At 36.2% G+C, this 16760-nt stretch overlaps 1 protein-coding gene across 3 annotated transcripts in view; it reads left to right on the top strand.

Annotated features, from left to right (window-relative positions):
• TTBK2 (tau tubulin kinase 2) overlaps positions 1-16760 on the top strand; it is a 108603-nt gene that overhangs the window by 77742 nt on the left and 14101 nt on the right. For 2 of the 3 annotated variants that reach the window (XM_074867888.1, XM_074867890.1), the window contains 2 exons: positions 739-1342; positions 6476-6724. In XM_074867888.1, the coding sequence (XP_074723989.1) occupies positions 739-1342; positions 6476-6724 (853 nt within the window). The remainder of the gene's footprint in view (positions 1-738; positions 1343-6475; positions 6725-16760) is intronic. The other variant, XM_074867889.1, reaches the window with a different exon arrangement.

The raw sequence follows: 16760 nt of genomic DNA, 5'->3' as shown, positions 1-16760 counted from the left end.
ATGATCTTTGAGGTCCCTTCCAACCCAAACCATTCTGTGATTCTATGATTCTAGAAGACAGAGATCTTAAAATGGAATTTGAATGTAGGGAGGAGACAGATGTATGAGAATAGATTCAATCAGTTTGCCTATGTGTAGAAGGAATAAGGGGAGAAGGACACAGCAAAATCTGACTGAAAGGCCAGAGGCTGTATGGGGACAGTAGAAGACAGCAGAGATGCTGACAGTGACAAGATCCTTCTAAGTCATAGTGGGGTTAGGAATTTGAATTTGTTTGATGAAGCAAGTTATGCAAAGCATAAATAAAGAATCAGTGAAAAAAATAACATTCTTCTTGAAAGCATCTACTAACTGCTGCTGGAGACATCTGTTTCTTCTGGTCTGCTTTGAGTCTCCACTTAATTAGGTCTCTGCATAAATTAAGTGCAGTGGACATCTGGTGGTAGCCTCATCACTGAGTTGGTATCCACTCACTATTCTCACTTCTGGTAACTACATTTACAATACAATATGATATATTACAATTACACTTCAAATAATGTGCAAATTTCCAAGACCATCTGCCTATTTTTACTTATTTGTCTCAAATTGTGGATCTTTAAACAACTGTAGATTGTTCTAAAATATGACAACAAATTTTTACATAAATCTAGTTTTCCTCTACTGAAAAACCTCAAATGTAGCTTACATTATTTAATTAATTCTTAACTAATTCAGATATTAACTTATTTTCTTAAGTTTGGAGAAGATGCAGAAAGACTTGAATGCTGCGTCAGAGACTCCTGTTGCTGCTGTTCCTCCTCTTTCTCAGAAGACACCCATTCCTGCTCCTGTGACTGCCCGCATGGACCATGTTTGGCACTATGATGAAGAATATCTTCCAGACCCTTCAAAGCCTGTGTCAGCTGGTTCTCCAGAACATGTTGATGGTGTTATTAGCAATGGATTTGTAGCTGTCAACTTAAGCTCCTGCAGGCAGGAGGTTGATTCTAAGGAATGGGTGATAATAGATAAGGAACGGGACTTGCAGGACTTCAGGACAAATGAGGCTTTAGGACACAAAACTACTGGAAGTCCCTCAGATGAAGAGCCGGAGGTACTACAAGTTCTAGAGGAGTCTGCTCCAGAAGAGCAGCCCAGACAGGGTGGTTGGGCAGGAAACAGTGTCCATGTCAAGAACCAAACCTCAGGGGTGGAGTTTGTTCTAGCCATGGAGTGTCATCCTGCTGCTTCCGAACAGCTTACAGATAAATTGGAACTTCAGTCCGGAGCTGCTGGACAGCTTCTTGCAGCCACCCCTACAAGTCCTATGGAAGCTCAAGCAGAAGGAGCACTCACTCCGGTAAGAGAAACAGTCGCTGTTTTATTGAACCTCTCCTTATTCAGAATTACATGAGGTAAGGGAAAAGGCAGTGACTAAAATATAATAGTGTAGCAGAAATTCCTAGTTTCATCAGATACGGGACTTGATTCTTGCAGAATGATCTTCCATGTTCTGTTAACACAGGTGTTTATATTGTCCCATGGAAGTGGCTATTAGTTCTGCAGGTACGATCCACAGAACTGGCTGCAATTAAAAAAAAAAAAAAAAAAAATTATATAAAGAAGCTCCTTATTCAGTGGTTCCTAATCAGAGATACACATACAAATGTATATTCTATTTGCAGTACATAAACATAAAATGACAAGGAATGTATAAAATACTGTGCTACAATGTTGCATGTGTTTCAGAAAAGCCTAAATGGCTGAAACAAAAGAAACAGTTGCTTGCTCTCACCATCGTTGATGTAGTGTTTTCTTTCAGAATTCCCTTTGTTTTTTCCTGTTTCTTCTGAAATTTCTAATGGTTCTTATACAACCACTTGTTGGCTTTTATAAGTTGTTACTACTTCTCACTTCCAAGATAACTTTGCACCTACTGCTTTGCTCCCAGAGTCTTCTCTTAAGACAGATTGCTTTGCTTCAATTCTTTCTTTTGTGTTTCTCCATCTTCTCTAAAGAATTCTCATTTGCAGTTTTTGAACTTCTACTTTTTTTTTCTCCTCTGTCACTGATTCTAAACAAAGACTTCTTTGGCTTTAACTAAGGAGGAAGTGATATTAATGGTCAAGTCTTTGGGAATCAGCTCCTGGTTTTATTTCTCCCCTTTTCTCAGTCATCTATGACATAAAGGGCAATTCTTTCAAGTTCTTTTGAGCCAAGAAACCTGTCTGTACTTCTCCCTCATTTATCACCACTTTTTGTGAAAGTTACAGCCAGCTCATTAGAAAAAGAAACTCTTCACCAACCACTCATTTATTATAAGGTGTGGAATATCTTTTATGGTTAAAATGAACTACTCAATGTAATTAACTATAGCTGTACAGTAAAATTTCAAATACACCTAGGTTCTCCTGGAAAACGCAAGATCTATCTTTCATACAAGATCATATTTAGATATCATACTTTGTGAGTGATGTGGTTTATAGAAGATCCATTCATGATTCAAAATACAGAACTGTGTTAAACAACAGAAGATTTTTTTAGATTTAAGTTGAAATATTAATTGCATGAAAGTGTTTGATGGGTTAGAAACTTCTAAAGATGAAAAATTAAATTGCTCAGTTGTTTTCAGTTGTTCAATTTTTGTATTTTAATGTTAGTTTTAGTAAAACAGACAAGGAAGAGCAACACTTAGTCTTGTACAAAATACTAATTATCAGGTGTTTTTATTTCAAAAGCCATTAAAAACCAGCTTGCTATTTTGTATGCAAATGCACTATTCCACTTTATATAAACTTGGCTCTTTTTGGGGCAATAGCTATTTTACTTAAAACTGAAAGTGGAGGTGTATAAATATCATGTACTGCAGCACAAATAATGGACAATATCTTTATCTGGAACGGAAGAAGCTCCTGAGCATGGGAGTAGAAATAGTTATAAGCAAGGTCAATTAATTATAAGTTGTATTGGAAGAAATACTGCTTGAAGTAGATATTGGAGTGAGATTATATTTTAGTTTGGTTTTGCAAGCAGGTAAGGGATATTTGTCATGACCTCAAAAAAGGGGGAAATTAATATGGTTTGTATTATCCTGGAAGGGCGAATAGTGCTGTGAGGGCAAGTTGAATGGCAGGAAGGAACATGCTGTTTTGAAGGTGAATCACGTGTAATTGAAAATATAAATTGAACTGGGAGTAAGCAAAATAGAAATTATTTGGCCAATTTAGAAATGGGGAACAGAGTGTGTCTATGCAGTGTGTCTGTTCCAACTGTGATGGCAATATGTGGTAGTCCTCCATCTACTTCATTAGTCCTTGAAAGCAAAACAAAGCCCAGGAGGATATTTGGAGGCAAGTTGTTCTTTCTGTCCTTTGTTGATGGTATTCCACTTCATAAAAGATACTTAAATAGTCCTTGAGGTGGGTACTGGAACCCAGCTGTTCTTATAGGTGAGTGTCCTAGTCACTTCACAGGGAGACAGTTTACATATGCCTCTTCATACAGTAGTTCTCTCTGTTCAGGTGTCCTGGTGACCTTAGGGAACTGTTTGGTAGAGTACTTTTCCTTCTTCCTCAAAGCATCTACCTGCCTGAAACTTTTCTTTGAATATGATCCTTGTTTGTGGATCAGATGTTCTTGCTCTTTAGTAATTTTTCTAGGTAGCACCTTCCTGACAATACAAATAATTGGCAAAGGGTTGTACTTTACTTTTCTGCTCATTTAATTATATTGCATCAGTTAATAAGAACAGGCTTGGACCCTAGAGTGTAAGTTTAGGACCATAAATCAAATGACTTAAATGTTATTAAAAGGGGTTAAAAATAGATACTGAAATTATAGTAGTCTAATAGCTTAATATAATTTCTGAAACAGTTTACTCATTTCAAACAGGTTGAAACTCTAGGACACGTTGGCATTCATAGTCATCGTTCTTATGAGTATACTCTCATATGGATTTCTGGTGACCTGTTAGCATGGGGTTTAATTACCATAGAAAGTATGATGAATTATCTTTTTTGAGCTTATTCTGAGTTGGTTATTATCTTCTTTGAGCTTATTCTTATTCTGGTTTGTTAAAGATGCAAGCAATTACTTCAATGGTGAATGAATAAAATAGTTTTCCTGCTTTATGTATTTTTTGATTTTTCATTTTTACTTTGATTCTTCTTTATTCTATATTTCTTTCAGGGCTTTATTGCTCACTACCTAAGTAGTCAGTAGTAGCAAGGATGTTTCTGTATGAGAAACTAAAGGTTCATATACTCACCCATAATTTTATTTTCTCCTGAAGGAAAGAAATTGCTGGGCTACAGTCCTTCCATTTGTAGATAAATGTTCTTCCTGAAATTGTGTGTGTACATGGACTTGCTGTAATTGATGATAATATACTTTTTACCTGTTTCACACAGCATCAGCATTCTAGTAAGAATGTAAAGTTGTAGCAGTTCAGGAAGGAAACATGAGCTCAAAAAATAAGAGAGAAAAATATCTAAGTTATTGGCTTGGGGATGAGCAAGTTTCAGGCATAAAAAATTACAGTAATTATTCTATCTATTATGAAAAAAACCTGCAGGTAAGAGAACTAATTTTCATGTTATCAGTCATGGTTTTCCAGTTGCAATACAGATTCTGTGTGCTACCAGCAAATACCAGTTTGATCTGGCTCAGTCATGGGCACATGGTCACATTTCTGTTGAACTATTCAGAGCATGTAAGGGTATATATGCTGACTTTATGCTTTCATAAAGGCTTTATGTTCACTTTGGCTGCAGGAGGACAGACAGTACCTGATTTGCTGTAATATCTGCTGATATGAAGTAATTCTGTCAAAAGCATTTGAGCCCATCTAGACTAATGGTGAATTTATACTGAAGCAGCACTTGGTATCATGTATGATGTTCTCTGGTTTTCTTTTCTTTGATCTGGTACTAAGAGCCTAAAGCTGGTCTTGCTGTGTTGTTGAACTATGGCCTCATTAATTTACAGTGTTTGTACTGTTTGCAGTGAAGTCCATACAGTGCATGCATGAAGCTTTACAGCATATATTTGTGAAGCAGATATTTCAGCAAAGAAATAATAATGGAGTTGAAGTAGTTGAATATGTAACAACTAATTCCATTTTCATCTTCAGTTTAAATGAAACAACAGTTTGCTCTGGTCACAATTGGTTGACAACCTAATACCATATATATGTATATATGCATGGTTATAGAAGAGGTTTGATTGTGTGAATCTATTTATTTTTGTTATTTAGAAATATTGCTGAAATTAGCGTTTTGTACATTGAGGTAATATTATGTTTTGTCAAAAACCTGCTCTTAAATTTCCATTTATTTCAGAGTTCTAAGTAATTTAATTCTCTTGTACCTTCTATTCTCAGTTGCTGCTTTTATGAGACACTGGAAATACTTGTTTTTTTCCAGAGACAGCTATGCATTATGGGAACTGAAGCTTTAGGATTGATGTAATTGAAAATACCTTTTCCTTGGAAACTGAAATGCTTGATAGGTGCTCTCTGTTTCCAGGGAATACAGGTTAGAATCGCAAATACCATGGTAGGAAACAGAAAATCACCTTCATGAAGCTTGCAAAAGTTTTTCATATCTCTACTCTTCATGGTTTTGTCTAAATAGACAAAGAATTGCAAACTGTATCTAGCAATCTCATTTACAGGTATTTAGATGTGTCACTGTCAGATATTTATTCAGCACTGGAAAAGGTCTTTCAAAGAATCAGTTGATTGCAGAGTTGTATGTCAAAGCTATAGGTTATCAGAATCATCAAAAACCAACTTGAAAATGTACTTTCTCTAAAAGAGTTAGTTTGGAACACTTTGACTTTACAGTTCCTGTTCTCCACCCCCCCCCCCCCCCCCCTTTCCCCCCCTTTTCTAAATGCTTGAGTGATGTAGTTCAAGATGAAGCAATTGTTCATGGATTCTGCAGGTCAATATATCCTTCTAGTTCAATCCCATATTTAGGAAATTTCATTAAAATTGTTTAGTACTAAACTTACTGATTAATCCTGTCAGCTATGGTTCTTAATATATGCTGTTATAGCCGTAGTTGTACAGTCATATTTGTAAAGCCTGCAATGGGTGTATATGCTAAAACTATAGTCGTCTCAGAAAACACAATGTGCTAAGCATTTGCAAGGACCAGTCAACAATCAACCAGTTTGTGTGCGCAATGTCCTTGGAACAGACTGTGTTAGTTTATTAAATTTGCCCTAGATTGTTACTGACGGAAGGAAGGAAGGTAGGAGCCAGCTAGAGAAAGGATGCTCACTTTTGATTTTGATACTGGATTTTTAAAAATTGATGGAAAACGTGAAGATTAGACTTAAGATACCTCTTAAATCATCAGCTTTTAGCCTGTGAGGGAGGTGTGAATATGGTCTTCTAAGAAAATGCGCATAGGCAAGACATAAACAAGAATTATTAAAGTATTGATTTTTAAACCTTATTTTCTTCCCCACCATGTTGTTCTCACAGCTCAACTCATCTCATATGCTGCATTTCTCCACTCCAAGAATTTCAAGTCCCATCCTCCGCACCATGAGCCCTATAGCCTATCTATCCATCCACTCGGACCCTCTGAAAGAGGCTGGTTTACCAAGGAGTCAATCAGCTGAGAGCCACTCCTCTTCTTCCCGCTCAACTGGTCGTAGGCAGCTTCCTGTCATTCCCTGTGGCAACAAGTTCCCCCCTGTCATTCGCATCTCAAAAGCACAACTTCAGCAGGTGAATAAGCCTTGTCTTCATAAAAGTGACTGCAGTGTAGCAGTCATCTGCAAAGTTTAACATTTTCAGTTGCTCTGCACAGTCTGGTAGTAGGCATATGCTAGTCATACTGCTATACACAACATCCTAAAAAATATTTTGAAAGATCAAGTTAGGGAATAAGAATGGATCTTGTTCAGGAACAGAGTCAGGAATACTCTGAGGAAGAGATATTGTCCTGCTTAGAAGAGGTAAAATGAGAGAGGGGAATATTTAAATAGCTGTTATTCAGGTTATGATCTGGAGCACCAAGCATCTCTGGATGTTCTGGAAGATAGTTGCATGTTCTCAGAGGGATTTTCTCTGGAAAAAGGTAGGATTATAAAATCCAGAAAACAGATTTTTACTATGATTAAAATGTCTCTTTTTTATGTGTTCCTATAATCAGTACCAGGTAGATTTCGAACTGTGAACACATATTAAAATTTGGACTCTCTTAAATTATTTTAATGTGAGACAACAGGATCTAGAGATAGTCAAATTGCTACTTTGGGAATGAACAAATAATGAATTGTTCCACTTCTTGCAGTATACAAAGCAAAAATGGGAATTGTCGGGAATCATAGCTAATGGAAAATGTCACTTGAGAAAGAGGACTTTTCATAGTTCCGTACTCCCAGTTTCATTTCAATATGAAAAAGATGAAGGCTTAGAATCATATTTGAAGTTAACCATAATTTGTGTATTAGTCACAAAAATACTGAGATTTGCTAAGCAGCATGAGTTTGCATTGACTGGTAAAGCAGTATGACATAGCATTAATGCATAAGACCGTAACATATCATCATCATTTTACCATTAATATTTCATTTGAATTATATTTTGTGTTGCCTTTTATTTCCAATGTATTTTTCAGTATAAATATTTCTGTGTGAAAGACTTGGGTTTTTTTCAGTGAATCATGCACGGAAGTGTCGATATTAAAAGTAATCCATCAACATTAGCTTCTTTCAAACTTCCATAGGATCAGTGGTGAGTGATAACAAGGCAAACCAAGTAGCTAGTGTACTTAAATCAGCATTTTATCTGTTAGCTCAAAAAGCAGTGTTTTTTTCCTGCAGCTCTTGGCCGCTTTTTATCTAAATATAAAAAAATAGTTCTGCCCTCAATGTATGGAAACAGACTAACAGTAGCTGCCAAATGTTTGTTATTGTGAACTTGATGGGATACCAAAATACCATATTCTTCATGATGACTGACGTATCGACTAGGGAAAAGGACTTAGGAGAAATTAACTCATTAAAAGTTAAGCTTCAGTATTTTTCAGGATTAGTTTGTATCCCAGGATGCAAAATGACCTATTTTCTTTTGCCTGTACATCTATGATTTAAATTTTCCAATCGGAATGTATTGCAGGTATAATTAACAAACTGCTCACAATACTCAAAGAAAGTAGGTTGGTGCAGAGGGTCTTCTCTGGCTTCCTTAGTACCCAACAAATGAATACAGCAGCAGTATTAATAGGGGCTGCAAAGTGATATACTTTCTTGTCATGTGAAAAAGAATTGGTATTGTGCCAGGTGCGGCTACTGAGTGGAGTGAGGATTATATGTAGCATTCTCAGCCTCTTCTTTCTTTTTACCTGGTAAGTCCATGACCGCTGTGTTCTTTTTCAAGCTGTGATTTTGAAAGTCCTGACTCTGTTGAGAATTTAACTTCCAGTTTTTCATTTGCTATGGAAACTACAAGCACGTAATTCTTTAGTTCATTCCAATAATGAAGGCCTCGTGTGCTTTATGGCTTACTGAAGAACTGAAATACTTTTGCAAGTCCTTCTGTTTTCTACAGTGCAGTAATATTAGGTCCTTAGCAAGCTAGAAGTTCCAGCAGCATGAAAGACGAATATGCATGTTAATAACCTAAAGCTTTTCTCCAGTTAAGTACGGAAAAGACTTTTAATGTCATTCTATATTATTCTGTATAAATGTTTGGTACTGAATATATTTTTGTGTATTTCCTGCTGTTTGCAATTTTGTTCAGCATTCATAACTAATGAATTGCAGAAGTAGGGGAATCTGTGTTGTAGAATTTAGTTTCATGTATTAAAAAATAAAAAATGCTACATTTGTTCTTGAAATCAAGCAAAGGGATTTTCTTTCCTGATTGTTGATGAGTGAGGGTTCAGGAACTGTAACCCACCTTCCTCTATTTTGACATCAGATAGAATAGGTCATGAAGTTTCTGTATATTCTCTGCTCACTAGTGCAGAGAGGGTATAGGATGTAGGTCTACCTTTATTTGTTCAATAAAGAGAACCCCTCTCTTGCCATACATATATTATGGAAGAGAATTGGAGTATTTTGCTTCTACTCTCCTTAGTTATTCAATTTGCAGCACAAAGAAAGAGTCTGGCAGCATTAGACCTGACAAAAACCAGAAGGAATTCTTTGTACTTGAATCTGAAGAGTGGGGCTAGAGTGCTATTAGCATCCTCTTCCTCTATAGCATGGTCCAAATGTACAGCAAATCCTCTTGAAACATAACCCATTTCTGTGAATTTTTAAGCCAGATAAGTTCTCTGAACTCTGTTCATTAGAGGACTGCATAGAGTGTTGTGTGAGGTCAGTGGAAAAGGAGATGTGAGTGCGCAACTACTGGCCAGAGGTCTGTCTGAAGAGATTGCTTAGGTAGACATTGTGCAAACTGTGTAACTGTGTCTTGAGAAACAATCAAGATCAGTGACCTCAGATTTTGATCTCTATGGTTTCTCAGCTCTAGTTCTTCAATAAGATAGCGAACACCTCTTCTAGCCACAGCAGCCATCTAGAATACTTCTAAACTGGCTACTATACAATAAGATTCAGCCCTTAACAAAGGTGGATTCCAGTTTTTGTGTCATTCTGGCATATTTTCATTTTTCAATGTACTTAATGAGACATGTACAAGGGGGATAATTTTAATTTAATGATTTTTGCGGTTATTCATTGTGTTAGGGACGGATAACCTGTGTCTCTCAGGTTAAGCCAATCGGAATTATTGGCACTTTTTTTCTTATGTCTGAATTTTCACAAATTTTTACCTTACTGGAACATTTACAAAAATATTTTGTAGTTATATAGTTATATTATTAGTTACAAAATGCTCTGAAATCTTCCCACACAAGATGCTATGGAAATGCAAACCATCATATTCATATTCATATCCAAGATGAGAAATAATATACTGATCTGAGTTGAAAAATTTACCTTAATTTTTAAGCATCTCACTGGAATTCAGGGACCTATCGAAGAATAAGGTAAGACTTCTTGACGTGTTCAAGGGGTATTTAGAGAAAGAATGCATATCCCTTATAACTGTCATTTTATTTTGGATGTTTTAGATTTATGAGCCAGGAGTGCACGTAAATGTTGTAAATTTTGCCATTTTTTATGAACTCATTTTGGCAGGTTTCACTAGTCTGCAATAGCAAGAGATAAACATTTACATTGGTTTTCACATTTATCAATACCTTTTAGAACCACAAATAAACAAACAAAACCCCAGAGATACTCCTCTCTTCTTACAGTGTTCTTTTAAAATTATTTTTAATTTGTTAGTAGCATTAACTTGAAGTTGTCAGGTACATTAAGATTGCCTTAGAACTCATCTAGTTAAAACTCTTGATTTAGCATTGTACCTATTCATTAAAATGTCAGGAATCTTTGTCCAAAATCCTCTTCAGAATTTCAGTTTCAAGACGTGGTACGTTATCAAATAGATGTGTCCTGGAAGGAAAAGAGGGAAAAGCTTTTCTTTGTTCAGTGAGTCTATTTTTTTTTTTTTTACTGCTGCCATGGTTAAAGTTGGCTATGGAAAAAAGGGTTCCGATTTTCTGTTATCCCCCCACCCCCGTTCGCTATCCTGATGGAAACTATAATGAGTCAGCATGAGGTTTAAGTTAGGTTTATCTGAAGAGGCTGCTAATACCTTTTACAACATTGGGTTTAATCAAGGTAGAAATTTCAAGGTATTAGTCCAGCTCATAGCTACTGGAACTGTTTCATACACAGTAGATCTAATTTTGTTAAGTAGAGAAAATGTGCAGATGTTGTATGATCTCAGTCATGACAGGGTGACTGTTAAGAACTGTTAATTTTTCAAGAAATTTTAGCCTGAAAATTAAGTTGATATGATGTTACAGCCTTCACTTATCATCCATGAAAATAAGCATTTGATAATGCTTATGACCAGATAAAAAGACAAGCTCAGGTTCAGAATTCTTACTGTTTTCAGTTGTTACTGTTAGGTTGTTGAAAGGCAATCAACATATGATCCCTGCTACAGTGTCATTATTTTCTTCATTAGTAGGTTTCTCTGGAGTAAGTCAATTTTTCATACAAAACCACATAGGATGAGGAATATCAGGAAACATTATTTTAGAATAAAAAAGATGTCTGGAAGACACATAAGCTCACAGGTTACTCCCATTCTTTTAAGCAACTAGATTTTATATTGATAATGATGTTTCTTGAACAACTTTCATCAACACACTCTCATTCTAGTGCAAACAAGTAAAAAGTTTTATTTGTTGCTTTTACCCAAGTGGCAGAGGAAATTGCTTGATACATGGAAACCTAAATGCTGCCTCCAAGGCTTAGTAGGGTCTTTTGTCTGAAGGAGAGAAATTCTTCATGTGTGTTTTTTTCACATCTGCCTTTGGTGTAAAGAAGAATTAAAAATCACAGCGTATTAGGTTAGCTGTTCTTTCAATGCAAACTTTTCAAGTTATAAATTAAGGAATTAACAGTTGAGGACAAGCAGTCAATATCAACGTCTTCATTTTTTTCAAACAGTGTGTTGGCTGTAGGGACTGCATCCACTTTTAGTGACAGAACCCTCTTGGCCATTCTCTTTCTGCAGGTTGCTCTATTACATTTATCATCACTCCTGTTCACAAAGGCAAAACTATGTAACATAATAGGCTGCCAAAAGTTCCAGGTATTTTGTTTTTAAAAGATAAGCTGGATTCTAATCACATCTTTGTGTCTGCAGAGTTTGAAACTATAAAAACTTGTGTGCAGAGGAGAGAGTACATAAAAAAAACATTGTAAGAAAAGAGAAAGATCCTTAGTATCGATAGTATCGGTAAGACACCTGTCTCTAGGTCTGTCTTCTCTAAAGGATATCTATTAGGCATGCTTGTAAGCAAACTGAAAGCAGCTAGTTCTTTATGTGAATTACAACCACTGTTGGTGGTAGCGCACGGTGGGCATGAGAAAACCCATAATGCTTTCAAACAGATCCTGATAATTCTGAGGAGAGATTTTAAGAAAATTTTAATCTGGATTTCAAGTTTGAAAATTCAATTTTATGTATACAGTAATTATAATCCTTCTGAAATTAGAATTTGTATTAAAATTATACTTGCATGGTTTCATCAGTTCTTCTGGTATGTTTGATTCATCCGTTGAAATTTTAGTGTTCACAGATTCTCTCCCTTGCGAGCATAACACAGCTGTGGGCAACATGTGCTAATATAGTGCCAATCTTATAACTGGATAGAACTGGATTTAATTTATTGCAACATACAAATGAGTGACTGGAGGATCATAAGTCAGGAAGACTCTTGGTTTTAATTTTTTTTTTTATGTGTTGTTGGAGCTTTTTTTAGAGTGTTGCTCTTTGAATATGAAAGATACTTTTACCTTTACAAAAAATCAAAAATATACTGTAAATAGCAAAACTGGAGCATAAGTGTAGCACAGCAGTAACCTAGAATTAGACAGTGGCTCATAGGAACCAGATACAAACAGAAAAATTGTCATATTTGAGATCTGCACATGGGTATTAAGGCAGATCTTATGAATTACCTGATACTTCGTGATGACCCTTTGTTGGAATTGATATATTGGAGACAAATATTCAGAATTAATCTAAGAAGTAGTAGCCAGACCCCACTGCTGTTACACATAAAAACAGTTTTTATGTGATTAAGAGTCTCTATGTATGTCTTTTTTTCATGACAAAGAAAAACTATTTACTTAGATTGAATTTGGGCTTAGAATAGAGCATATCAAATGAATTTTTCAAAGAAGATACTGTATTTAAAAAAAAATGTACTGGTCCTTATGAAAAGGTATAATATGGCTTTGAAAATGAGAGTTCAGGGTTTTCCTGAGGAAATATTAGCATGTGTTTTTATTGTTTCTGAAAATTGCAGTTATTCTCTCTGTAGGGTCAGATATTAATATAGAGCTTAGCTTCAAAAAGATCATTCAAAAGTAGTAAAAATTCTTTCTAAAGTAGGAAAATATATACTAATATCTCACAGCTGCTGAAACAAAGTGAGGTTTGCTTAAATCATTATTAGCTATAATAATAGCTGTGAAAATATTTTAACTGCATTTTATGTACCAAAAGTGGTTGCACCATTAAAAAAATAAATGTCACTTTGTACTTACTGCGTCCTCTGTTAGAGGAGGAACCTTCTAATTTGTAGTGGTTTATTTTGCTTCTTAACTGAGCACCTAAGTATACTTGAGCAGCAGAGTCCCTAAGTATACTTTAACTTAACATCTCATGGAGAACTAATTAACATCCTAATGAAGATTGTTAGATGTTTTATAAAATTTAGATTTAGAAATGCTGAATATATTGTGCTGCTTAAAGTGTGATATGAACTCACTGGCTTTGTTACTAAAACCACAATCCTCATGGAATCAGTAGTTTCCAGCTTTCCAGAGGAAAAAGTCTTTGAGTGGTCAAGCTTCTGAAAATAGTTCTTAATCTCTAGATCTTTTGTGACTTTAGGAATAACCATGGTAAGGTAGGAATTCAGTTTCTGTAAAGAAGGAAACAATAGCGTGAGATGGAAAGGTGAAACAGGCTTCAGTTGCCGTCTTTCCACATCTCTAAACTGTGCATTAAGGCAAATTCATGCTTGCTTTGTCTCTGTGGAACTCAAGAAAAATATTACAATACCAGCCCATTCTTAATGGGAGTATATGACAAGAGTATTGTCTGAGTGTTATGAAGTAATAGTCTGTAAGCACCGCTGCTTCCCAGTTCTCCAACAATATAAGTAAATTTCAAGAATATTCTTCAGTTGGTTTATGTGTTATGTAGATGAAGTTTCAAATTAAATTTGTACTTGTTTTAGTCACATTACCAAACTAGCCACTTATTACAATGACAGCCATACTCTAAAGCAATTAAAGATACTGCTTTTAGAGCAATCACTATTTGCCTTATTGGATGTTTGAGAATATGGGTTTATGTCAGGAAAAAAAAAAAAAATCTTCCTTTACCTGGTAAGTGGCATAGGAATAACTGAAAAGGGAAGATATTTAAAGAACACTGAAATTAAGCCATGATTAATAAGCCTTAAGGAAAGACTGTACACACAGTTCTATATGTTCTTTATCCTCAAAAGATACCTGTCACATTAGAGAATATGAGAACACAGTTATCTTGTACATTCACAGCTCTGCATCTGTATTCTATTCACTGCCCATTTCTTGCAACCTCCATATAAGTCAATGCAAAAATTAGCATTATAGAATAGCAGAAAGAATACATCTGAAGAGCTGTGGAAAGCAACATGCTTCTCTTTTTAGATAGATATAAGTAAGCCTTCATATGCTACTTCTCTTTAGTTAGGATTAGTGCCTGTCATGTGTGAATTTTTGACAACAGAAGGTGGAGTCCTGGGCACCATCAGTTCCTACAAATGCCTGCAATACTTGTGGTACCATATATATGGGACTGTTGAAAGGGATTCAGTATCAAAACTTACAATCATCTCTGATCTTCTGTTCCATAACACCATGAATTGTAGAATCATAGAATGGTTTGGGTTGGAAGAGATCTTAGAGATCATCTAGTTCCAAACCTCCTGCCCTGGGCAGGGACACCTTCCACTGGCCTTGAACACTTCCAAGGAGGGGACATCCACAACCTCTTTGGGCAACCTGTTCCAGAGTCTCACCACCCTCACAGTAAAGAATTTCTTCCTTATATCTAATCTAAATCTGCCCTCTTTCAGTTTAAAACCGTTACCCCTCATCCTATCCCTACACCCCCTGATCAAGAGTCCCTCCCCATCTTTCCTGTAGCCCCTTTAAGCACTGGGAGGCCGCTGTAAGGTCTCCCCAGAGCCTTCTCTTCTCCAGCTGAACACCCCCAACTCTCTCAGCCTGTCCTCACAGGGGAGGTGCTCCAGCCCCCTGATCATTTTTGTGGCCTCCTCTGGCCACATTCAAGCAGGTCCATGTCCTTATGTTGGGGGCCCCAGAGCTTGACACAGCACTGCCGGGGGGGGTCTCATGAGAGCAGAGTAGAGAGTATTACAGCCATATATTTCTCCTGTTTATCCCCATATTAGTCTGTCTGTAGAAATAGCCAATGTAGTTTAGAAAATCTATAATTAATTATATTTAACTTCTTCCCTGCTGTGAATTTAATCTGGAAAGGGAATGTAAGGGATACAAAGGATTAGACTCTAAAAAGTCAGTAGGAATGATAGTAGTAGGTAGGGAGGATTTTGAAAACTAGGAGGGCTGTTCTGAACAGTAAGCTAGGTAAGTTGTCTACAGAGATGTAAGCATAGCAGTGGTTTTTCATGTCAGAATGACACTAGCAGTAAATTACAGGACAGTGTGCTAACATATCCTTTACACAAACTTTCCTTACCCTTTACACAACTCATATACAAACTGCAGTTCAGATTTCTTTGAAGAGGCAATCGTTGTGCAAGGAAATAGAAATTAAGTGACGTAAGTAAAGAAAAACTCCATGAAGTAAGAGGAAGCTGGTGAACTGGAAAGATTCAGGGAGGTTGTTTGGTATTGCACAAGTTGCAAACTCATACTAACATTGGTCAGATTCCTGGTAGGCGATAGAGCTAATGACAGATGAAAAAGAGAAGCAGGGAAAAGAGAAAAGATACATGAGGTTTGTTCTCCTAGATACACAAAGTTTACTAAAGCAGGGAAGAATTATGTAAAGTGTCTTCAGAATGCCAAGTAATATGATAACGGCTTATTAATGTGAGAAGTTACAAATAATGACAGTATTAGCTGAACAACAGATCTGTACACCATGTTTCTAAGAGGCCTGAAGTCCTGACAGCACTGACATGCTTGCAGAAGTATCAGGCAACATGAGTGGAGGGAAGAAGCTATTGCTGAGAGGTCAGATGTTTACCTGCTGGTATTGTACAATAATCCGTAATCACACCTTTAGATCTTTCAGACTTAGCAACTTTGCAGACCAAAACTCAGTATTTCACTCCTCTGCAATTTGCTGTATACGTTCACAGAGGATTTTATAGAAGCGTATCACTTGCTATTGCAGCCTGTCAAAGGTTTAAAAGGAGGAAAGTTTGTCAGATGTCATAACAGATGTCCAAGAGATATTTATGTTGTTGTTGTTGTTGTTGTTTTGGTCTTTTTCCTTCTTAACATCCCACTCACCATCTTGTAAAGTTTCTTGAAGAAAATGCAGTCCTATTTTTTGTCTCAGTCGAGTGCTAATTTGAGAAATCAGAAAGGAATGAAGAAATTATTTAGGGAAGGCCAAAGGATTCAAGACCGTGGTGGTAATAATTTCATTCAAATATTTTGTAGTGAAAGGAGAACCTTAAATTCGTTGTTCCATATATTGTCTCAGCCATTTTCAGTAATCTGCTCTATCACGTAACTTCTGTTGTTGCGATAATTGGGTAGGTAGTGTTATAAACTGATTATTATAGGGAGCTGAGAGGCAGCATTTTAAATTCTATTCCCCACATTTTTCTTCTCAGATGAATTGCCCACATCGCATTGTAATCTTTGTTCCTCAGGTTCAGTGTTTTACAAAATTGACATGATCAGCCATAGAAATCTCGTAGGGTAAGATTTTAATAAGTGGCAGAAGAAAAGAAAGTATGAGGTTCATTTACGGTTATGATGGGCTTTTTGAATTTTACATATGAGGCCATGTGTTATTTGTTTTGTAACTAGATATGCACTGAACAACCTTGAGATTTCTGTCTCCCCGAATTAGACTAAATGATAATTTAAATTGGTGTATTTTTCAC

Source organism: Strix uralensis, chromosome 4 (assembly GCF_047716275.1).
Source record: "Strix uralensis isolate ZFMK-TIS-50842 chromosome 4, bStrUra1, whole genome shotgun sequence".
In the NCBI taxonomy this organism is placed as follows: Eukaryota; Metazoa; Chordata; class Aves; order Strigiformes; family Strigidae; genus Strix; species Strix uralensis.
This window is presented reverse-complemented; position numbering and strand designations above follow the sequence as displayed.